General features: G+C 35.6%; 1 protein-coding gene across 1 annotated transcript; it reads left to right on the forward strand.

Moving 5' to 3' along the window:
• Positions 1-887: 887 nt before the first annotated feature.
• On the forward strand, positions 888-24,352 carry LOC142613704 (pleiotropic drug resistance protein 3-like). The gene is made up of 24 exons (XM_075786165.1): positions 888-1,210; positions 5,496-5,619; positions 6,421-6,509; positions 6,637-6,721; positions 6,947-7,106; positions 7,188-7,264; positions 7,372-7,425; positions 7,523-7,613; positions 15,530-15,831; positions 15,913-16,194; positions 16,291-16,607; positions 16,822-16,982; positions 17,683-17,786; positions 19,127-19,280; positions 19,421-19,561; positions 19,767-19,837; positions 19,929-20,261; positions 20,625-20,915; positions 21,215-21,298; positions 21,475-21,608; positions 21,798-22,025; positions 22,844-23,015; positions 23,084-23,338; positions 24,034-24,352. Exons 1-24 carry the CDS (start codon positions 888-890, stop codon positions 24,295-24,297), a joined length of 4,296 nt encoding a protein of 1,431 aa, XP_075642280.1. The 3' UTR covers positions 24,298-24,352.
• Positions 24,353-25,514: the final 1,162 nt, after the last annotated feature.

The raw sequence follows: 25,514 nt of genomic DNA on the forward strand, positions 1-25,514 counted from the left end.
TAACTGGAGTTTCATAATAATTTTCTCTTTATGCTATAGCCTCCCTAATTCGAAATTCTATCTCCGTCCCTATTTGCTCCTAAAGTTCTAGAGAGCTCACTTACAGGACAACTCAACAATTTTGGGGACCTAAAGTAAAAATTTTAAGTGGACTTTTTTTTAATATTTAAATATTTATTAAACTTTTTTATTTCTTATTTAAAATCTATTTTCTTGCTCTTTGAAATACAAAATTACTAATTAAGTTTTTATTTTTAAATTTCTGTAACATTTTTTTTCAATTAATAATATAGCTAATTCACTTAATTTTAGTGTACTTTAAATAAAATTTTTTTTACTTAGTATAATAAATAATAATAAAGTAAAAGAGATTATTAATGCTACCGTGTCTGTTAGGGAAGTTAATTTTAGCGTGTGGGGCTGTGCATGTGGTTGTATTGTGTGCGCTAGTATGTTATGGGTATTGTGCTACTGCTATTAGCTATACGTGTGGTGTTGTGCACTGCACTATGGAGCCTTTTGTTTCTGTTTTTTTTTTCCTTTTTTTTTTTTTCCCTTTTTTAATCTTTTGTATTTTAGGATACAATAGTCCTATTTAATGCAATCTTTTGACCGATAAAATGGCATATATATTTATATATGGGTGTGTATGCGCGTCGCGCATGACTCTACTTGTATAATATATATATATATATTACAAGAAGGGGGACCGTAGGCTTGCATCACTTGCTTTTATTATTTTATACAAGTAGGGATTATAGGCTTGCATCACTTGCCTTCAGCAGGCCTTGCTCGATCACGTGGCTCAGTTTTGATAGGGAGACAGAGGGTATGTATATATATATATACACATATAGAAGCTAAGAGAGTTACAGTGTAAAAACAATATGGCGGATATAGGAACAAGCATGGACATGTCCATGCTTCACCATGCATCAAGTTCCTTGAGCAATAATAGTAATCCAGAAAGTGCAATAGAGTTACAGTACTGGGCTAAGATTGAGAGATTACCCACAACAAAACGAGTGAATATATCATTGGTTGATTGTAAGCTTTTGAATGATAGCAAAGAAAAGAAAGCAGGAAAGAGAGTGGTGGATGTTACCAAGCTTGGAGCAGTAGAGAAACACGTGTTCATTGACGAGCTTTTGAAGGAAATTGAGGAAGACAACCTTCGGCTCTTAGAGAAACAGAAAGAAAGAATAGATAGGTATAAACATTCATCCTTCCTTCTATTGTTTATTTCTAATCACTACTTGTTCAACATATGCACTGATGCACAATGCAACGTGCATTTGCAAGAGGAACCATTTTTTTATTAAAAAAAAGTACAAAATCAAAACAAAATCTTTCAAATACAACTTGTTTGATCATTTGTATTTTAAATTGATTGTACTTTCTCTTAGTACACTGCCAGTACTTGGTTTTCTTTTTTTTTTAATAAAATTTTTTGTTACTTATCCCAAAAACAAAAAAAAACAAAAACAAAAACAAAAAAACCAACAACAACTTTGAAGGAAAAGGATGTAGTAAAAAAAAGGACAATTTCTCCACCGGTTTAGGAGAATCTCTTCAAAGTGGTTATGTAATGACTAAGAGCATCCACATCAGTTAGTAGATAGTCATGTATAATGCAAAAATTTCTCAATTTTACACATTTTGAGTAAAAAATCTCCTACATCAGTGAAGCTAAAACTAAGTAAAATCGTACAAAACCATCCATGAGCTACAGTAATCGTGTATATTTACACAGTTACTGTAACTCGTTTATACAATATTTTATCATTTTCTCCTTCGCTCCTTTTTTTCTCTCTTTGATCCGTGCTCAACAGACTCCATTCTCTTATTTTTTTTCTCAACACAGAATATACACAGAGATATACTTTGCTCAAAAAAATAAAAACACAAACAAACACAGATCGGTGCTTGACTGGTCGGAGCTCGTGGGTCTTGCCGTGGATCGGAGCTCGCGGACGCGAATCGGAGCTCGCGGATCGCCGATCAAAGCTCGCAGATCACCGATCGGAGCTTGCGGATCGCGATCGGAGCTCGCGGATCACGGATCGAAGCTCACAGATCGCCGATCGGAGCTCGCGGATCGCCGATCGGAGCTCGCAGCTCGTGATCGGAGAGGGAGTTGATCGAGAGGGAGAGGGAGAGGGAGAGTTGATCGAGTGGCAGAGGGAGAGGGAGAGTCTGAGAGAGAGAGAGAGAGAGAGAGAGAGAGAGCAAAAGTCATAAATGAGTTGGGAGAGAGAGAGCGCGGTAATTATATGAGGTAGTTGGAAAAATAATAAAATATTAAAGAAAATTGATTATTTAATTAAAAATGTGGTAGGATAGATGAACTGATGTGGGTGTTTTGTAAAATTGGATGTGTAAAATAGAAAAAGTGGGTTTTTAGTGTAAAAGTGGATGGGTAAAATGAAGGAACTGATGTGGATGCTCTAATGATTCGTAAACCATGTACATGAATATTTGTTTAAATTATTATGTCATGGATTGGATGAATTTTCTTCTAGCTAATCTGATTTGGAAGTAAAATCCGTCCAAAAGTAGAAAACTTAACTCAAGCGTATAAAAAAAAATTTGTTTTCTCACATGACTTGCAAGTTGAAGGGCGCAAGACATAAAGATTAATATTTTGGACAAAAATTCGATCCAAAAAATAAAATATTCAGACCTCTATAAGGGTAAGACATAAGGATAAATTATCTATATCATATATACAATATTAACCACATAGGTATTATTAAGAGGCTTGTAGTTTAGTGGGCCTAAGTTCTCATCTAAGAGCATTACCATTAGGTCTTTCATAAAAAAAATGTTATTTTAACCCATCAAACGCCAACTTTATCATTTTAACACATCATTTTACAACATGCAATTTATCAGATATTTTATTATTTGATTCTAAATATTAAAATAATATATACACCACGTTAAATAATATATTTACTCAAACCTAGCCAATATACAAACACATACCCAGTGGCAGTCGCCACCAACAACCACCGCCACAACCAAGATCTTCCTCTACCACCCAAAATACAACTCAAAACAAACACAACCAAATACCCACAACAAATTCCAAATCCAAAAACCTCAACAAAAGAGAGAGAGAGAGAGAGAGAGAGAGAGAGAGAGAGAGAGAGAGAGAGAGAGAGAGAGAGAGAGAGAAAAAACTGAAAAATCTTTAACAAACACCGCCGGCCCACTATAGCCACAAACATCGCTGACCCAAAACTCAACCAACCACTGCCACAACCACAACCACAACACCACCACTAGCCCAAAATCCCAACCCAACCGATCAATCAATGACCCAAAACCCACACATCAAAACCCATCCCAAATCTCACACCCACGACCCGATTAAGAGATCTGAAGGTTGGCGGCGGGGGCTGTGGAGGTGGACGGCGAGGGTTGTGGAGGTTGGCTACGAGGTGAGGCGGCGAGAGATCTTGAGCAGGGAGGAGAGGGAAGAGATAGAGAGTGACAGAGAGAGAAGAAATAAGAGACCTAGCGTGGGAGGTTGGCGGCAAGGGATGTGGAGGTCGACGGCCAGGGTTGTGGAGGTTGGTAACGAGGTGAGGTGACGAGAGATCTTGAGCAAAGATGAGAGAAATCTTGAGCATGGAGGACTGAGAGGGAAGAGATAGAGAGTGACAAAGAGAGAAGATGAAGAGAATTGGTGGGATGAGAGAGAAAGACGAATAAAATAATAATAAAGCCGTGTGCTATATTGCTCCATACTATGCCAAAGTTATGACAATACTGTAGTATGTTGTATAATTTTGACACATTTGAAACACCTCATGAGGCTTGAATAGTGGTGTTTAGTGTGTCAAATGCCAAATATTTGGCATTTAACACACCTGATGGTACTGCTCTAACTTGGTTATCCCTAATGTAACCAAGTTAGAGGATTTTATTATTTTCGTATATTTTCCATGCTTACAAAATTTAAAGATAATAAAAAATCAATCGACATCAATCAATAGTCATCAATCAATTAATTAAATTTAAGTTTTTGTAGTTTAAAATAATATATAACAAATGAGCTTATGGATTAAATGGTAAATAATATTCAATTGACATGAATGTTAAGAATATATAGAACAAATAATTCAACGGTACGATTTTCAAAATATGAATTCTATAATAAATTATTAGATAATGTAACATTACTTAGAGTTACACAATGTGTAATTTGAATCCAATATATATATATATAGAGAGAGAGAGAGAGAGAGAGAGAGAGAGAGAGAGAGAGAGAGAGAGAGAGCATTGACCTCCCCTAAGATTTTCTTTTATTATACTTACATCTCCTAGAATGTAAACTATTCATGCTGATTCCTCTTAAAAAATTAGTTGAAAACAAGGTTTTAAAAAATCTCAAAGAAGAGGCTTTTAAAAATCCTGAATTTCCTATTAAATAGGGTGGGGACGACAGTTTATAGTTTTTTTAAAAAAAATTTCAATCATCTTTGGGAGGTCAATGTAAATACTTTGAATTTTAGGAGAAGTGAGTGTTTTAATGCAAACTTAAGGAGATGTGAATGAAATAATAGAAAACCTCATAGGAGGTTAGTGTTAAATTTCCATATATATAAATATAGATTTTGCTTTCTTCAGAAGATGCTGACAAAATTAAAAAATAAAAAAAGCTGTTGAAGAGTCATAATATTGCTCTTAGTACTTCTGAGGTTTAGGAGTCTGCTGCAATATAATCGAATGGTGGAGATTGACTCTAATGTGAGATAAAACTATAATATTAGACGAACATGAAATGGCCAGAGCATGGACTGAAAGAGCAGTAGACCTTGCTTCTACTACGGAATGTTCCCTCTTAATCCAAAAAAGAAGAAGAAGAAGAAGAAGAAGAAGAAGAAGAGCAAGCTATTTAATATAAAAAGATTATATGTTTGAAAAGTCCAATAGGTGGATTGAACCAAAAAAGAAAAGCATTTCTCCAAAGAGTTTAAAAAAAATATGTTAAAATTAGTATGTGTTTGGATACCGTTTATTTTACTGAAAACTGGAAACAATTAAAAAAAAATCATTTTTCGATTACTATTCACTTTTAAAATTACTGTTTATAAGCCTAAATACAACTGTTCATGTCCCATGAACAATGTACAAGGTGCTGAAGAAAAAAAAAAACACTTCTACGTGAAAACGCAGATGCAATCCAAACAAAGCTTTAGAGTTATAAACCTCTGGATTCTAATGGAAAGACGTTAATTGAACCAAAGCTATTAGACCAAACCTATAAAAATTTTAACGTTGTAAATGGAAGGTTGAGTGGAAACATGGGTCAAACTCATGACCTTCTGACTTATTGCTCTTATATTACCACTTCTTCTAAAAATTTAAACAGTAAAAAATAATAAATGTAATCATTAACTATAATTCTAACTTACCGCAAATTGTAAATGTAAACATGCACATGCTACCATGCCGTTTATACTGAAACTTTTTTGTCTCTTTAGAGTGGGTCTGGAATTGCCAAGTGTGGAAGTAAGATTCCAAAATTTGTTCATAGAAGCAGAATGCAAGGTTGTTCATGGAAAACCCATCCCTACTCTTTGGAGCACACTCAAAGACATAATCGTAGTAAGTGTTCCCCACCATTTATTTTTTCTAATGTGTTTTAGTTTTAGAATAAATCTAGAGCCTTCAATAGTAATAAAAAATAAATAAATCTCACATCATTTCGTGTATAATTGTGTAAATTTACACTAACACAATTTATATTATATTTAGTTATTTATTCTTCCTTTACGTATCTTGAGAATGAAGAAAGAAAGTGAATGATGGTTGTTGTATATGAAGAAAGAAAAACAATTTTTAAAAAATCAAGAAAATTTGATATTTTAATAAAATGTAGTGTAAAATAGATACTTTGATATGAGGTGTTTGAAAAGTAAGTATGTAAAATAAAAAAAAGTAGGTTTTTATGCTAAAATAAACTTGAATTTTTATACAAACTGATGCTAACGCTCTCCAATGAACATGGACTAGTTATACTAGATTTCAGCTTTGATATCTCTAGCATCTCCCTCAAACTCAATTTGTCTTCAAACTTCCATCTTGAGAGGTGACATATTAACTATATTGAATTGTGTGTTACAATAGATCTATCTAGAATGATAAGATATATATACCTAGTTGGTAACTCGTGAAATTGCATTCTATACAATGTACTACGGTAGTTGATATCATATGTGGCCTGTAATAGAGTACTTCAAACTTTGCTAATGTTTGGATATCAATATATTAATATAGGTTCAATATATACCTGAAATCATGCTATTGCATTTCTTGCTTTTTCTATGATGAGCTTTATCCTTTTCTTTAATGTTTTTAACAAATGCTTAATCTTGGATAGTAAATGAGATGTCAAATATTGAACAGGGTATGAGGTATACTAATGAATACAAGAATTCTAAAGTGAACAAGCTAAAGATTATCAAAAATGTCAGTGGCATCATCAAGCCTTCAAGGTTGATCCTGAACACACATGCTAGTAGTAACACTCACGTGTTTTGATATCTTTTCATTGGCAAAAGAAACAATGTATTCTATGAAACAACATTACTTACTGGCTTAATAAGCTCACTTTAAATGCAGGCTGACTTTATTGCTTGGCCCTCCAGGATGTGGGAAAACCACTTTGCTACGGGCACTTGCTGGGACACTAGATCAATCTCTCAAGGTTTTCTACTTGTTCTTCATGTCCTGTCAAGGAAACAACAAAAATAACAATATAACCTGTCATTTCTGATATATAAGATAGTTGTTGTGACCTATACTACATATTTACGCATTTGAAACAAATTCATTTGATTTTAGAGATACAGATTCTAATATAACTACTCATCTAAACTAGTGAATCAATCAACAAAATATAAATTATTATTACGTGAATGTTGATTTTCAGGTCACAGGTGAAATCTCCTATAATGGTTATGAGGTCAATGAGTTTGTTCCTCAGAAGACATCAGCTTATATAAGCCAATATGACCTGCACTTGTCTGAAATGACAGTGAGAGAAACACTTGACTTCTCTGCACGTTGTCAAGGCATTGGGGACAGAGCAGGTAGGCTTTGTTCTGCATCTTGTGACCACAATCATGCTCTTATATTATTAAGTTGATCTTATAGGACTTTCTTTGTTGAAGATATTATGAAAGAACTTTGTAGAAGGGAGAAGCAAGCTGGAATTATCCCCGAATCAGATATTGACACTTACATGAAGGTAACTAATTTGCAAAAAACAGTTTACTTCTCTATCATATTTCCAAAATAGTAGCAGCTCCTTCCATTGTCCTGTTTTCCCATTGCTAATGAAAACTTGATTGATAGGCTACTTCTATTGAAGGATTAAGAAAAAGTCTCCAAACGGACTATATATTGAAGGTAATTATTTTTACTAAATTCAATGATCCATGATCCAGTTCCTAACTTCCTATCCTCACTCTAACAGCAATTTTGTTATCATTATCGGCGATAACAGATTCTAGGACTAGACAATTGTGCTGACACACTTACAGGAGACATGATGAATAGAGGAATTTCAGGCGGTCAAAAGAGGAGGCTCACAACAGGTTTTCCAGAATCAGAGATAGAACTGAGGGAGGGGGCCTTGGCCCCTTCCACTTTTTAAATAATTTTACTTTTGTATGTATATAAATAAAATTTTTAAAATATGATCCCAAAATTTACATACTTGGCCCCCTCTCCAAAAAATTTACAAATTAACCCAAATAGAAAAAATATCTGACCTACCCTTTTGCCTAAATGTCACAAAAATAACCAGAAAAAAAAAAAAACACTTCAGACAAACCAAAAAAAACAATCAAACAAATCACAAATCTTAAAAAAAAAATAAAATAAAATACCCTTAAGGCAATATAGCAGATTAGGCTTTTCCTTCTCTAATTTGACCTATCTTTTCTCTGAAATCTCTCCTCAATCCTCTCTCTGCTCTCTCTAAGATGTGTTGTGTAAGCCCATGAGGCAAATCTTCTGCCAATATTTATCTAATAAATGCTAGTAGCTGATAGTGTATTAGTGTGTGAACTTTTTTTTTTTTTAGAGGAAACACTATAATATTATTGATCAAAAGCTGACTTGGCTTGGATTACAGGAAAAATGTGTGGAGGAACATCCTCCATCCACACCAAGAGCTCACTAATATGTCTCGCATGTCTAACTATGTTGTGGGCTGCCTTCTTGACCTGTCTTAGCTCATGATTAAACTCAACTTCAGCGAACTGCTTTACTATGTCCTTTGCTTCATCTAATAGGTGTCCATACTCTGCCAAGGATAATTCTTCCCCCCTTAGACCATCAATAGTGATCTTTGAGTCACCTTCAAGGACAATCGATGATAGTCTGAGGTCTATGGCAAACTGTAATGCTTTCTTTGCAGCTATCACTTCTATTGCAGTGATCGAAAAGGGCAGTTGGAAGCTCTCTGCCATTGAGGCCATTAATCTGCCTTACCCATTTCGGACAATAACTCCAACACCAGCAAGGTTATCTTCTCTAAACACTGCCCTGTCAAAATTAACCTTTGAGTTTCGACCAAGGAGGAGGTTTCCAGATAAGTCGAGGTGGAGTTTGGCTGGGCTGATCAGGTGGATGTGGAGGGATGGTTCGGACAAAGGAGGCTCTGGCCTTCTGCACTTGCTGGAAAATTTGTTGGATCAGGAAGGGTTGCTCATTTGTTCTCATGAAGTTTCGGCAGTACCAGATTGCCCACACCGTTGTTGCGAAAAGGTTCAGATCGTTGCCCGTGTCTATGATATGCTCCACCAAATCTCGGAAACTTGCAAAATGCGGAGTTGCATTATAATTCCAGCTGGAGTCATGAGACCAGACCTGTGATAGAAGTGGACATGACCACAGCGCATGAATCACATCTTCGGATGCCCCTTTACACTGATCGCACCGATCAGCCGCCAGGATAGTTCTTCGCCTGAGGTAAAACTTGGTTGGGATAAAATTCTTAAGTGCTCTCCACAGAAAGTTTCGGACCTTAGGCTGAACTTGTAACCCCCAAATCTTCTTCCAAAGTGTGTTGTCCGCTGGTTAATAGTCATTGTTGTCCAAACTCTGAGACTTGTAAAGGAACCTGTACCCAGACTTGACTGAATATGAGCCCGTTGGAGTGAACGGCCATATGAGGACATCTTCTACTGGTCTGTTACTCAGTGAGATGGAATGGATCAATTCAGCATCTCTAGGATTGAATAGTTGTTGAAGAGTAGCCGAGTTCCATACCTGTTGGAAAGAGTCGAAGAGAGAAGAAACCTTTGCATCCTCCCATCCCGATGGTATTGGTGAGGAAATGTATGGTAAGAATTTAGAGGGCAGCCATGGGTCAGACCAGATTCGGATTGAAGTCCCATCTCCTACCCTCCAACGCAAGCCTTCCTTCAAAACATCTCTACCTTTTAAAATGCTTCGCCACGCATGAGATCCAGCTTGTATATCCAATGCCTCCATGATTAAGCAACTTAGAAAAAAATTTGATTTGAAGACTATAGAATAGAGAATTTTTATTATGGAGAAAATGTCAAGTTTGTTTTGCTAGAAGTGCATCATTGAATAGTGCCAGGTCCTTAAAACTCATTCCCCTTCATTCTTTGGTTTGCATAATTCATCCCATCGAACCCAATGTATTTTCCTTCGATATCCTCTTTGTCCCCTCCAAAACTTGCGAATAAGCTCCTCCAAATCATTACACAAACCAATAGGTAGTTTGAAACAATTCATGGTATACGTGGGGATGGCTTGAACTACTACTTTAATGAGGATTTCTTTACCCACTTGAGATAGTAGCTTTTCTTCCCACCCTTGTAATTTCCTCCACACTCACTCCTTGATGTAGTTGAATCTTATTTTTTTGTTCTTCCCCACAAGGGATGGTATACTCAAATACTTCTCATGACTCCTTATTTCCTCTACCCCCAAATTATTTTTAATCATCAACCTCCGCTCTTCACTAGTTGAGCGACTAAAGAAAATGGTAGTTTTTGCCTTATTAATTTCTTGGCCCGAACTCATCTCATAAACTTGCAAAACTTCCATTATTTTTTGGCCCTCCTCGACATCAGACTTGCAAAATAGCAAACCTTCGTCTGCAAATAAAATGTGTTTTAGTATGGGGCTTCTCCTAGATAGGGAGAAGCCATCAATGTCTCCTCTTAAGGCTGATTGGGTGAGTAAGCCATGTAGCCATTCCGTACATAATAGGAACAAGAAAGGGGAGAGGGGATCCCCTTATCTAATGCCCCTTGATGGCCTTATAAATCCTTGTGGTACACCATTGATAAGAATAGAGTATGATACAGTGGTCACACATAACATCATGAGAGTGATCCATCGTTCGTTAAAACCCAATTTTCTCATCATGCTATCCAAAAAAGGCCACTCAACTTTGTCATAGGCTTTGCTCATGTCAAGCTTAACGGCCATATACCCCCTTTTTGGATTTGTTAGTGTGCATACTATGAAGAGACTCAAAGGCAATTAGAATATTATATGAAATAAGACGATCTTTGGTGAATGCACTTTGGTGTTCGGTTATAATGTGTGGGAGTATTTTCTTTAATCTATTGGCTAACACCTTAGAGAAAATTTTATATAGAACATTACATAAACTGATGGGGTGAAATTCCGACACCAATTCAGGATTTTTAAATTTAGGAATCAGAGTGATAAAAGTGTAGCTATTCATGGAATGTGAGAAGCAGATGAATAATCATCTGCTTTCTGAAGAAATTGATTGAGATGGTCTGGTAATGTTGCTGAATTTAAGAAAGATAAAATAGATGTCGTGATATCCTTACCAACCAATTCCCAATAATGCTGATAGAAAAAGGGAGGCATGTCGTCTAGGCCAGGTGCTTTGAGCGGAGCCAGTTGATTAAAAGCCACTTGAACTTCATTTTCTATAAATTATGATAGCAATTTCCTATTCATCTCCTCGGTAGCTATGCATTGCACAGTCTCCAAGGCCACCTTGGGTTGGCATGTACAAGTTGAAGAAAATAAATTGCTGAAAAAATTCAACATCTCCGTTGCTACCTGCCTTGGATCCGAACACCATTCACTCGATGCATTCTTGATCGAATCAATTTTATTTTTCCTAAACCTTTGGGTGGCTCTACTATGAAAGTATCTAGAATTTTTGTCCCCATGAATAGCCCATAGAGCATGCGATCTCTGAAACCACATCCTTGTCTCTTTATCAAGAAGCTCATTCACCTCATTCCTCAACCCTCTAACCCGAAAGTTGATCCCAGTTGTAAGGGCCTCCAATTTGGCCTTAGCCAAGAGTTTCTATTTCAACTTTAATTCCTTTCTTACACTCCCAAAATTCTTACTACTCCACCTTTTTAATGTCTTCCCACAATTTTCGATTTTTGGTACAATATTCAAAAAATTATGAATGATGCTATGCTTACCCCATTCCTACTACACTGTGTCCGAGCAACCTTTCTTTGCTAATCACATCTCTTCAAAGAAAAAAGGCTTTTCAAGAATAACCGGTTCCAACACTTCAAGCATGGTGAAAAATGGGGGGGGGGGGGGTGATCCGAAGTGCTCGAAATTAGATGATGCACTAATGAACCTCCAAACCTTAATAGCCATTTATTGTTTGCCAAACTTCTATCCAACCTCTCACAAATGGTTTGCCCATGTCTGAAATATTTCTTCCATGTAAATGGGTTACCCTTGAACCCTATGTCTATGAAACCACACTCATCCATGGTGTCTCTGAAGAGTTGCATCTGAGCATGACTTCGATTTGATCCCCATTTCTTCTCTTCTCCTCTCAAAATCTCATTGAAATCCCCCGCACATAGCCAAGGAAGGTTGAATTGAGAGTGTAGTTGCTGAAGTAAATCTCACGATTCATGGCGTTTATGGGTTATTGGATCGCCATAAAAACCTGTGAACCTCCAAGCCCCCTCAGTGCCACCCCCAACAATACAATCTATATAATTTTCTAACGACGTCTCCACACACAAGTTCATTGAATCCTTCAAGAACAACAAAAGCCCCCCTCCTCTATTTATTTGAGGGACACAGAACATGTGACCAAATTTCAAGTTTCGTTTAATACTTTTTAGCCTTGCTTCATCCACCCATGTTTCGGTAATGAACATGACGGAGGGATCCTTTTCCTAGAGAAAATCTCCATGCTCTCTCTCTGTCACCTAGTTTCCAAGTCTGCGACAATTCCACACTAAAAGACTTATGGCTCCTGGTGAGGCTATACTGCAATCTACACCATTGTATTTGTACACATTTTGGATCCGCATGGGACCTAAAAATGTTTGTGAGGAGATTTGGGGTCATCAGCTTCACTGAGACTTGCTTTTCTCTTCCTTTCAGGTTCAGGTTAGGGTTCAAACATTCCTGGACTACACTACCGCAGTAGGCGTTCCAAGTTCTGAGATTGTTTGTCATTCTAGTCTATGAAACCACACTCATCCACGATGTCTCTGAAGAGTTGCATTTAAGCATGACTTCGGTTTGATCCCCATTTCTTCTCTTCTCCTCTCAAAATCTCATTGAAATCCCCTGCACATAACCAAGGAAGGTTGAATTAAGAGTGTAGTTGCCGATGTAAATCCCACTATTCATGGCATTTGTGGGTTATTGGCTCGCCATAAAAACCTGTGAACTTCCAATCCCCCTCAGTGCCACCCCCAACAATACAATCTATATGATTTTTTGAAGACATTTCCACGCACAAGTTCATTGAATCCTTCCAAAACAACACAAGCCCCCCTCCTCTGTTTATTCGAGGGACGCAGAACATGTGAACAAATTTCAAATTCCGATTAATACTTTTTAGCCTTGCTTCATCCACCCATGTTTTGGTAATGAACATGATGGAGAGATCTTTTTCCCGGAAAAAATCTCCAAGCTCTCTCTCTCTCTCTTTCTCTGTCACCTAATTCCAAAGCCCGCGACAGTTCCACACTAAAAGACTCATGGCTCCTGGTAAGGCTGCACTGTAGTCTACACCATTGTATTTGTACACATTTTGGATCTATGTGGGACCTGAAAATGTTTGTTAGGAGATTTGGGGCCATCTACTTCACTGAGACTTGCTTTTCTCTTCCTTTTAGGTTCAGGTTGAGGTTCGGACATTCCTGGACTACACTGCCGCAGTAGGCATTTCCAAGTTCTGAGATTGTTTGTCATTCCTGTGATCTCAACCGTTGATGGAAGGGTCAGCTAGGGTTTTTTCATTTGATGAGGGAGAGCGTTGAATATTTTGAGGGTGGATTCTGAGGTAAATACCGAATCATTATGGTGCAATAATTTCTCCTTTAAACTCTGGATCAGACTGTCGTCCACCTGTAAGCCATCTATAACGCACTTCTTTTGCACATTAACTTCAGCATTCAACTCCATAGAGACAGAATGCTTTCCCCCGTTTGTTCAGAATCCCTTTCTTGTTCTACTGTTGATGGTGACCTTGCAGCTGAGGCCGCTCTCCCCGCTGCATGGTCAGCCATCTCGGCTTTTTTCTCCCTAGATTTGCTCTGCTTCGCTCCTCATAATAACCCAGAACATAAACCACATCCTTACGGGAAGATTTTTATGGTGGTGCTCGTAAAAAAGAACCAAATTGTTGCTGATTCGTTGTCAAAGAACCTTTGCTCTAAATTTACAGGTCATAGTCCCTATCATCATGATTTAAACATCCACACCAGTAACACATACTCAACAAGCGTTTGTCCTTGAACTTTACCCAATGTTTGCTCCCATTTGGTAGAGTAATCACCCTACCTCTACACAGAGGACTTGTTATGTCAACCACTACTCTCACTCGAAAAAAACGGCCTCCATCACCATCAATTGTCGTTTGATTTATGAATTTCTCCAACTATTTCACATAGTCTCTCTGCCACCTTCCTTGATTGAAAACTTATTGGGATGTCATGGACCTACACCCAAAAAGGGACTTTCTTGAAAACAAGCTCTCCAACTAGAGCATCATTCACATAACATTGCATGACAATCAAGTGCTTATCGAAGCTTCATGGTTGACTCTGTAGAATTTTGTCCACTTCTGCCAGATTATTGAAAATTAAAGGACTATGTTATTTCCTTGGTTACAAATTCTGAACCTTTTATCGGTCTTCCAAAGTTGTTTGAAAGTTCTTGCTACCGCCTCCATCTGAAGAAAGCGGGAAGTTAAGAATTTTGTTGCAATAACAAACTCTCCTTTCCTATGGTCCTCAAGAAGGATGAAATCAATTTTTTCTTTGTCCGGCAAAGACATATTGTTCCAACTCATAGTTAGTTGCTCCATGGCAATACTATCAAGTTTTGCATGCAGCAACATGAAGGGGAGTTAAAGAAATAGTTGTTTCCCACGAATATCCCCACAACAAAATTAACACTAGCCTTAAGAGTATACCTGATACTCCTAAAGAAAACAGAAAAACCAGCCAAACTCTCCTTCGAGGAAGGGACTAAACTTCTACAGTCTTAGCGACTGGGAGATTGGTTAGTTTGGAATTAACTTACTTGCAAAATAAGCGAACATTAGTGTGTGAACTTGTGGCTATCGTTTTTGTCGAAAAATAAAATAAAATAAAACAATTGTGTTGTGTTGTGTGAATGGTGAACTTGTGAATGCCCAAATGGGTAGAGGGGGTTGTGGCACGTGTTTGCTACAGCTCTACATGGAGTATGTGTGTGTGTGTGAACTTTTGGTTCAAAAGAAGTAACTAATGATAAAAGATGTACTCATCCAAAAAAAAAAGTGTAAGGTATGTCTAAATAGCACATGAAGGGGACTCATTCTATTATTTATTTATTTAATTTTGAGATACTTCATTATTTCCCTATCTTATAAATCTATTGTTCAAAAAAAATAGTTCCAAAGAAAAACCAAATAAACATTGATTTTTACATTGGATAAAATCTCATGACTCTACAAGTCAAGAAATTGTTTGAATGTTATGTAGATGTAAAACAAATCCTTATAATGTATATGACTTTTTATATGATTTCTAGATAATGGAAAAATCAACTATAATGTTTGATTTTGTGAAAGAAAATGCAAATAAATTCAAAGTCATTACTGATATCCTATTTTCTGAAAATCATCGAACAACATTTTGAAGAATCACTATTGGTGAAATAAATATTAGTTCATCAACATGATTATATATTTTTGTCCACAAATACATGATTAAGATGTTAATAGATGTTACGAAATTCAATGAACTATTCAATGAACTTATAGTAAGCTTCCCCCCCTCCCAATTATGAATCTTGGTTCCGTCCCTGTCTAGAATGCAAAAAAATTCTTGTATACACTAAAATTATAAGCAAAATAGGAATCCAATTCTAACATGGGACGCCTTTAGGCTTTAGCTGAAACCTTCAGTGTTAATCCTAACAAGGACAACTTTCTAATGTTTGAGCATTTTTTTGTCTTTCATCAAAATAAACTTTCCTTAATGTTCTTCGCCACCAGGGGATATGATCATTGGTCCAACAAAAGCTCTCTTTATGGATGAGATATCAAATGGTTTAGACAGCTCCACTACTTTCCAGATTGTTACCTGTCTGAAACATCTAGCAAACATAACAGGATCCACCATTTTGCTATCACTTCTTCAGCCAGCACCAGAGACCTTTGACCTTTTTGATGACATTATCTTAATGGCAGAAGGGAAGATTGTATACCATGGGCCTCGCAACAATGTTCTAGCGTTCTTCGAGCATTGGGGTTTTCGATGCCCACCACGAAAAAGCATAGCCGATTTCCTCCAAGAAGTATGCATCTTTCTTTAAAGCAGAAACATGTTAGCACATTTTCATTGAATTAACCTCCCAATGCCTTCTCCATTTGTGTAGGTATTATCTAAAAAAGATCAACCCAAGTACTGGTACCATGAAGACCGACCTTACTTTTACATCTCTATAGACAACTTTGAAAAATCATTCAAGGAATATCACCTGGGAGAGAAGCTAAATGAGGAACTTTCTAGGCCAGTTGATAAATCAAAGTACCCTAAGAAAGCTTTGTCATTTGACACTTACTCATTGAGTAATTGGGAACTATTTAAAGCATGCATGGCTCGAGAATGGTTACTTATGAAGCGTAACTCATTTGTTCATGTGTTTAAATCTACGCAGGTAATGGATAGTAGTGACAAGTAATTTCTGTGTTATCACTTATTTGACAATCTTACAAAACAGCAAACATTTCACATTTGAATTTGTTTACTACAGCTTTTGTTCGTAGGATTGGTCACGATGACAGTGTTTATCCGCTCACGGATATTGAGCATCGATCTGGTCCACGCAAGTTACTACATGGGGGCCATGTTTTACACTCTTATTAGGTTTATATGTTTGGGTCTTCCAGAGTTGTCATTGACAGCTTCCAGACTTGCAGTCTTCTACAAGCAAAGAGATTTCTACTTTTATCCCGCGTGGACTTACTTCATTCCAGCTGCCATTTTAAAGATTCCATTCTCATTCCTAGATGCTTTTCTTTGGACAAGTCTTACTTATTATGTCATTGGTTACAGTCCTGAACTGGAAAGGTGTGTTTTTCAAGGGGGAAAAAACTTAAATACACAGTTGGTCGATAACTTTTCAAGTATTTTAGGGACTAAAAATTATTACTTTAAACTTCATAAACTAAAGTTTTGGGACCAACAGTGTATTTTGGAAAATATAAAATGCCATTCAATTATGTAAACAATATGAATTATATATATGTCCCCTGCTCATATTCATTTTATTTATGACTTTCAGGTTCTTCGGCCAATTCCTTATTCTATTCCTTGTCCATCAAATATCGGTGTCAATGTTCAGTTTAATTGCATCAATCTTTCGAAATCCAACAGTTGCAGCACCATGCTCACTACTCACTTTGATAGTAGCATATTTATTCAGTGGATTTGTGATTCCAAAATGTAAGGACTTTTATGATTTCAATCAGAATCCTCAATCCCCAGGTCCCAAAAAAGAAATTATATATATATATATTGTCCGCTTTACAAAACCTTGACTTAGATTTTAACAAAGTACTCACAATAAAAAGAGGAATAAAAATTTTATTAAAGTACTTCAAACTCACAAATAAAGAGATTAGGCTACTGCCTTGAGAGCTCACTGCAACTTTTTTCTCTCACACACTTTCACATCATACATTTATCCTCTTTTATAAGAGAAATTATCAGGTTCTCATGGTAGACAAGTAATGTAGTCCACCATTCCATTAAAAGACTCCCACCTACTTAAAATTTCTAAGTTAGAAATTTTTTTTAAATAGAAACTAATTACTGACTCAGCAATTTTAAACAAGTGGGAGTCTTTTAGTGGACAAGTGACGTGGTTCACTAGAGAACTGCATAATTTCTCCTTTTATAGGGTGAAGTTACAAGAGCTGTCATTATTGTCATGACTCTTTGTTTTATACAGAAAATTTTAGAACACGGAAAACTCAAAGACACAAATGTTATGGAATGACAATAAATACAAACAGTTATGGAAAAACAAAATATACAAATAGTTATGCAAAAACAAAAGGCACAAACTATTATGAAATATCAAGAAGCACCTTTTGGTTTACAACTTCCAACATCTCTAACTAAATGCATTTCATGACTGCAGCTTCTCTACCTGCTTGTTTGAAGTGGGGCTTTTGGTTTTCTCCTTTGGCATATGCAGAAATAGGTGTTTCATTGAATGAGTTCCTTGCACCAAGGTGGCAGAAGGTGATAAGCCAAACTAAGGCAAGAACTAAAATGGGGTCTTTTTTATATTTATGTACTAATTAAATTATTATTTATTTAATATTTTTATATTATGATATATTTCATTTAGAATATATTTTACTTTTTGAGATATAAGTTGACTAATTAAATTTTTGTATTCAAATTCTTCTAACATCTTATTTTTAATCGATAGTATAGTTAATCCACTTTAACTTTCTTGAAACATTGTCAATCTTAGATATGATTTTATTAATTCTAATTTTTAAAAATTTCTTTGAGCAGAAGCAACTGTAACATGTATTGTTAGTAAAATTCTTTAAGCATTGCATGAATTTGGAAATGAATCTAACGTTTTTATATAATTTAATATGTCAATTGGAGTATATTCTTTTATTTGTAAAATTTCTTTTAAAACTTTTTACTCTTAAAATAAATCTCAACCATTAATATCATAATAAATATCATGTTTGAGAAAAGATTCAAGTTTAAGACAGTAGTTTTGCAAATTAACATCATCTAGTTGAGAGAGAGGTGGAGAGCAAGAGCTGAGAGAGGCAGAGAGAGAGAGAGAAAAGGTATGATTAATTTTAGGGATTTGAGATTTTTTATTTGTTTTGATTTTTGGGATAATTGATTTTGTTTAGACCAAAGAATTTTTTGGGTACCTTTGGTCATAAGAATGTCTCAGATTTTTTGGAGTTTCATCTAAAACTTTTTTTTTTCTACTACCTTTTTTTTCAAAAATTTGGGGGACCCTTCCACTTGGGGGCCTTAGGCAATGGCCTAATTGGCCTATGGAAGGGCCGGCCATGAGCCAAACTACTAATATTTTTTTTTTTAGAGAGACTTTTAACCTATAGCATTCATTCCGGATGATAACTATTTATCATTAGACCAAAACACTAATCGGTTTTTAGTATACTAATATTTTTTTTTAGAGAGACTTTAACCTATGGCGTCCGCACCTGATAATTTATCATCAGTCCAAAACACTAATCTTTTTTTAGTCTAGGCTTTTTTTTTTTTTTTAAGAAACTTTTAATCTATGGCGTCCGCTCCTAATGATTTATCATCAATCTTAAGACACCAATCGGGTTTTTTTTTTTTTTTTGAGAGAGACTTTTAACCTATGGCGTCATCAGACCAAGACACCAATCGGTTTTTAGTATAGGTGAGGGATTGAACTCCATATCTCTTATTCAACCATAAGAGACTTTACTAGTTGAACTATCTGGAACCCACAACTACTAATATTTTTTTTATGAAAACTGAAAAGTATCACATATCAGAGGTACCTATGTTTCTCACAGTTAATATTCCACGATCATTGCAACGTACAGGATTCATCTTCAAATGTCACTCTAGGGCATCAAGTTCTAATGAGCCGCGATCTAGATTTCAGTGCCCACTTTTACTGGATTTCAGTGGCAGCATTAGTAGGATATTGGATGGTTTTCAACATTGCAATTACTTTGGCTCTGAGTTATCTAAAGGGTAATTTGTCACTCCGATGCATATGCTTGAGAACATGAGAAAATAAATAGTCATGGCCAAAAAAAAAAAAAAGACAAAGGTGAATTATAATTTGATTATCCATCTCGATTAATCTCTAATGAAATATGAATTTTATACAGCTCCAGGGCGAGCCCAGACTCTGATTTCACATGTAAGGCTCTCTACTCTAAAGGGAAAAGAAGATTTGAGAATTGTAGGTCCAGAAAAAGAGCTGACTCCCTTTGGTCGATCTACAACTGTCAAAGGAACCGAAAGAATGGGTAAGAGCTAAGAAGCTTACTTATTATTATTTTTCCAATACTTGGTAAATACTAATGCATGTAGATACAAATGGTCCAAGACTCCAAATGGATCAATTAAAATACTATATATATCATCTCTTGATTAACATACAACATATGGATGAGCTGCTTTTTTTTAGGGGCGTTGAAATATCAACATTGACTTCTTATGTGTATGCTACAGGCGTGGTTTTACCTTTTGAGCCCATAACAATTTCATTTGAGAATGTGCAATACTATGTTGATACCCCCAAGGTATTTGCAAGGTCTACTGAATTGACTTTTTGATCTTTTTGTGAGTTAGATATGATTTACATTGATCAAACTTCATCCATCCATCTCCCAGGAATTGAGAAAGAAAGGTTTTCCCGAGAAAAGAATACAGCTTCTTCAAGATATTACAGGTGCATTCAGGCCTGGAGTTCTTACAGCTTTGATGGGAGTTAGTGGAGCCGGAAAAACAACGTTGATGGATGTTCTTTCGGGAAGAAAAACGACAGGACATATGGAAGGCGAGATAAGAATTGGAGGGTACCCTAAAGTCCAGGACACATACTCCAGAATATCTGGTTACTGTGAACAAAGTGATATACATTCCCCACTACTTTCAGTAGGAGAATCAGTAGCATACTCAGCTCGGCTACGCCTGCCAGCTCAGATTGATAAATTTACAAGACTTGTGAGATGCCTTTTAACTTAAAAGCATGTATTGTAACTGGCTGACGAACATGTTTCAAATCTTATGTATCTTTTTAAAATTAAAAGGTCAAAGAGAACCAATTATTGAAAAACCATTGAGTTGACATGAAGTGGCAATTCAATGTTTCACAAATCAAATAATTTCATAGTGAAGGTGGCTGCCTGCCTCTAGTAACAGGCCATTCTTCCTAAATTTTGGAAGAAATAAACACATAAAGTATGTGAAAGTATTTAAATTTTCTATATATGCCTTTCGAATTTGCATGCATGAATTTTTCAATCTATTTGTATAAAAATGAAATGCTACCTAATGGAATGTCAATTTGCCAAATTTGTGTCTCAGGAATTCGTAGCAGAAGTTCTTCAGTTGATTGAGCTTGATGACATTAAAGATGCTTTAGTTGGCGTCCCCGGGATCAGTGGTATTTCCACTGAGCAGCGCAAACGGCTTACTATAGCAGTAGAGCTTGTTTCTAATCCATCCATAATATTTATGGATGAACCCACATCTGGTTTAGACGCCAGAGCAGCTGCAATTGTTATGCGAGTTGTGAAAAATATTGTTAGTACAGGAAGGACAGTTGTTTGCACCATTCACCAGCCAAGTATTGACATATTTGAAGCATTTGATGAGGTAATTAAATGATACATTTCATTCCATAAAGATAATATTTGAAGGAAAATGGGAAAGCTTAAGATTATTAATGTGGAAGCACCTGGTAAATGTTTCACCAACTAAAATAAGTCCTCGTCCTTGCATAATTTTATAACTAGGGAAGGTTTATATTTTATAATACATCTCTCTCTTTTCTTTTCTTTTTTTCCAACTAACGAAGAGAGATGGAGTTTAAAGGCATAATTCCAAGCCAACTTCAGAAGGAGCACCCTATGCTTGTTTGTTTAATTTTCTGCATTTACTGAAACTTCCTGCAGCTGATGTTGCTTAAAAGAGGGGGGCAAATAATATATTCTGGAGAGCTGGGTCAGAATTCAAGTAAGCTTATTGAATATTTGGAGGTAAGTTATTAACAGGAACTTTTAAGGTTTTTTTGTTGGCATGAGTGGTCAATTCATTCACTTTATTAGTCAGAAATTCAAAAAATGATTTCACAATAGAGAAATGCCTCAAAAAGACACAGTGTAACCCAGGGCGAATAATATATTATGATTGTCTATCACCTTTTTCTGGACAGGGTATTCCTGGGGTTCCAAAAATCAAAGAAAATTACAACCCAGCGACATGGATGTTAGAGGTTACAAGTCCTTCTGCAGAAGCCAATTTAGAACTGGATTTTGCCAGTTTCTACCAAGAGTCTAATTTGTGCAGGTACAGATTGCAATCATCAGAAGTCAAAAGGCATAGTGCCTGGGTTTTGAATTGATTAAAATCTAAAATTATATGCTTGAAGAGGGCAGGGAATAGTAAAGAATATAATAACAAAGCATTAGCAAGTAATCTACCTCATCAACACCTACTACATCAAACCAAGTGACATTATGTTCATGTTCTATGTAGAGAAAACAGAGAACTAGTAAAAATACTAAGCTCTCCAGTACAAGGTTCAAAAGAGCTGCATTTTCCTACTCGCTTTCCACTAAATCGATGGCAACAATTCAGTGCATGTTTCTGGAAGCTACATCTGACTTACTGGAGAAGTCCTCATTATAACTTGGCGCGCTATCTAGTTTTCATTTTGTCTTCTTCATTATTTGGAGCACTTCTTTGGCAGAAAGGGAAGAAAATGTAAGCACTCTTTACCTATGTAGTTTTTTTTGGTACAATTACTGATTAAGTTTTGGAAACAATTTATTGCAGTTCTTGAAAGCACACTAGGAATTGTAACACTTTCACGTTAGCTGTTGCCCGAAGCATATTCACTCTTTATTTAGTATAAAAACAGGTGGAACAAAGTAATGAATGCATTTTCTAGAAACCACATATTCATGAGTTTTTACTTGTCAACACCAACCAAGAGATTTACCAATTGAGACAACATATTACACCAGTGTAGTATAACAAACCGAAGTTTAAACAGCTGCCTATTATTTGTATATTTTTCACATGCATACCCATTATTCAACTAAATATATCTGCATGAGCAAAAAGCTTTGCTAATCACAGGCTTCTTAAATATAATTCGAGTAAACTTGTACCATAGATCAACATTGCTTAAGTTTACAATTTCAATTCATCTATCTTAGCAAAAACTCTGCTAAGTGGCGAACATGCACAGATGGTTCCCTAGTAATGTACATTCTTGATTGTAAGAGTGTTACATTTGGACCATGTAATCAAAATGAGGCTAAGCCTTTCATATTTTGTGAGCAATAACTTATATCTAGCATCTTCGAACAATCTGCATGAAATATTCATTGAATATTGAAAGACACATTTCACTCACTGATGTTCTCAACAGCATCCTGAGTGGTAATCTTGGTATTTACTTCAAACTTAAAATTATGCCTATCAAAAACAGTTTTTAGGATTTCAAACACTACATGCCAGAGATTTTATGTCTTTACCATTTGAAATGTCGAAATATTGTCTCTTTCTTTGAACAGAGAAAGTGAAATGGATATTATCAACATACAAGGAGCAATGTTTATTCTCATGCAGTTTATGGGAATTTGCAACTGCTCAGGTATTCTACCATATATATTCACAGAACGCAATGTTGCATATCGAGAAAGGTTTTCTGGAATGTATTCCTTATGGGCATTTTCATTTGCACAGGTACTAAAATTTCCTAAAGCAGTTGTTAGTTTGTTACCATTGCCAAAGATTAATGTAATATTTTGCAGGTGGCTGTTGAAATTCCATATATATTCTTTCAAGCATTTCTATTCACTACAATTACATATCCAGTAATAGGTTTTTACTGGTCAGCATACAAAGTGTTTTGGTACTTCTACACAATGTTTAGTATGCTCCTCTTCTTCAGTTATTTTGGTATGCTGTTTGTTTCGTTGACCCCAACTTATCTAGTGGCTTCAGTATTGTCGGGTTTCAGCTACACCATGTTGAATTTGTTTTCAGGGTTCCTCATGCCCGGACCAGTAAGCCAACTCTTACCTTTAATTGCTCTTGGACATTCACATTTACTTAGTCTAGCATTTTGACAAAGTATATGAATCTAAAAATGGTTATCAAGGAAATATGAGAGATTATGACTTCCAATAGCATAAATTGACAAAAAAAATACATATGGCCAACTCTGACTAGTGTTTAAGAAATCATACTCAACTCCAAACTTTTGCAAATAAGGCTTGGTTATTGTGGTATTGTTGTTGTATATAAATCTAAAAATGCATAGAAAGGGATGACAAAGTTAATTTATTAAATCGCCATAAGATGGTGATCAAGAATTTATGAGTTTATTGATTTTTCTAAAGAAATTTATTGGGAATTATGAAATTAGTAGGAGTTCAGTTTACTTATTATTATTTTTGGATAGGTAGGAGTTCAGTTTACTTATGTTATAAAAAAATAAAAATAAAAAGTACCCAGTGCACAAAGCACTAACTTTTGTGGGGTTTAAGTGAGATCATGGTAGGCAAACTTAAGCCAAATTTTGTATGAAAATGCTAATATCGGATTCGAAACCATGACCTATTGTTTTTAGTGAAAGGCACTTGTCATTGCACCAAGGCCCAACCTCTAGTTTACTTATGCTATAATAGAATTCTATTCTTTTAATCCTATGAATAAGATTCAATTCAACTGACCCAACTGTGATTAATTTTTCATGCAGAAAATTCCCACGTGGTGGGTTTGGGCTTATCGGATTTGCCCAACTGCCTGGTCCCTACAAGGGTTCCTTTCTTCACAATATGGTGATATAGAGGAAATAATGATACATGGAGGGCAAACAGCCATTAATGCCTATATACAAAGTTATTATGGGTATAACTATAATCAATTGGTTCTTGTAGCAGTTGTTCTTTTAGCATTTCCACTTGTCACTGCATTTGCTTTTGCATATGCCATGGCAAAACTAAACTTTCAGAGGAGGTAAAGATGCTCCTCTCATACAGATGTAATACATAATAGCAGCCTTGATAAACTTCTGTTTAAGCCATTAAACTTGTTTGTGGTTCAATAAAAGCTCTTGCTGCATTTGGTAAATATGATTTGGCAGAATGAATTCTGACAGGATAAATTCTTGGGAGAAATAGCGTTTTGCTTAGGCCCCTCTGCAAAGAATACAAAGTTCTCAAGAAAAGTTCGTGCTTACAATCTGGTACTTAGACTAGTTGCATCAGATAGTGAATATGGTTTTCCAATCAAAGTTACAGTTACAGTATGACTTTGATACACTAATAACTGATCAGTGATCAGTTTCTGCTTTCCACAAACACTAAAGCAAGAGAATAAAATAGTGGAGGAGACTCAACGCTGCTAATAACAACGAATAAGCACACTATTTGTTTTGACGGAGAAAGGAGAGGTTTTTAGGATTGCATGAGAGAGAGAGAGAGAGACTATTGAGAAGTGATATTATGAGTGTACTCTCAGACATGAGAAATGTAAATTAACAATTTTAAACACAAGGAACCAAATTAGTGAAATTAGTAAAGTTATATTAGACTAGTTGGGAGTTGGGACCTCTTAAGAGTTTCAAATTCGTATTCTCCTCCTCCCGCTATTGAATTTTTTATAATAAAAAAATGGCCTTTAATGAACGAAAAGAAAGAAAAATAATAATAATTTTATTTATACATCTTAAATTTGGATTATTGCATAAATTTTAATTAACTCAATTAGTAAAAGTTAAATTTGCTCATATTTTCAATTATCAGTTTGGAAGTTAGTAGGTCAGCGATACTTTGAAAAGATGAAATTACTCATCTTTTCAATTGATCTGTTAGTATTGGAGGTTTGATGAAAAATTAATTTGCTTTTCACAATACAAATCAAAACAACTCATATTTTCATTCTTAAGTTCAAGTGTATTATCCTACTCAAAAAAAAAAGTTCAAGTGTATTATGCCAAGAAAATTATTGCATTTGAGTTTTAAAAAATTATGTTTTCATTACATTTTACATTGAGAATCTAGGACAAATGATTAACCTGGAGAAATATTTAAACACCATAGTGGGTCTATAATAGAAATGGCTCACATCAATGACTGTATAACTGTGTAAATTTACATATTTGTTACAGTAACCATATAAAATTACATCGACATTATTCATTTTGCATTCAGTTTTTTATTCTTTCTTCACATATCC

Source organism: Castanea sativa, chromosome 10 (assembly GCF_040712315.1).
Source record: "Castanea sativa cultivar Marrone di Chiusa Pesio chromosome 10, ASM4071231v1".
Lineage (NCBI taxonomy): Eukaryota > Viridiplantae > Streptophyta > Magnoliopsida > Fagales > Fagaceae > Castanea > Castanea sativa.

Bases quoted from the DNA above. Each gene is read 5' to 3' on its own strand.
- LOC142613704 (XM_075786165.1), top strand. From the start codon at position 888: ATGGCGGATATAGGAACAAGCATGGACATGTCCATGCTTCACCATGCA. The intron at 15,832-15,912 runs GTATGCATCTTT...CCATTTGTGTAG, and splicing joins TAGCCGATTTCCTCCAAGAA to GTATTATCTAAAAAAGATCA. The intron at 19,562-19,766 runs GTAAGAGCTAAG...TGTATGCTACAG, and splicing joins CAAAGGAACCGAAAGAATGG to GCGTGGTTTTACCTTTTGAG.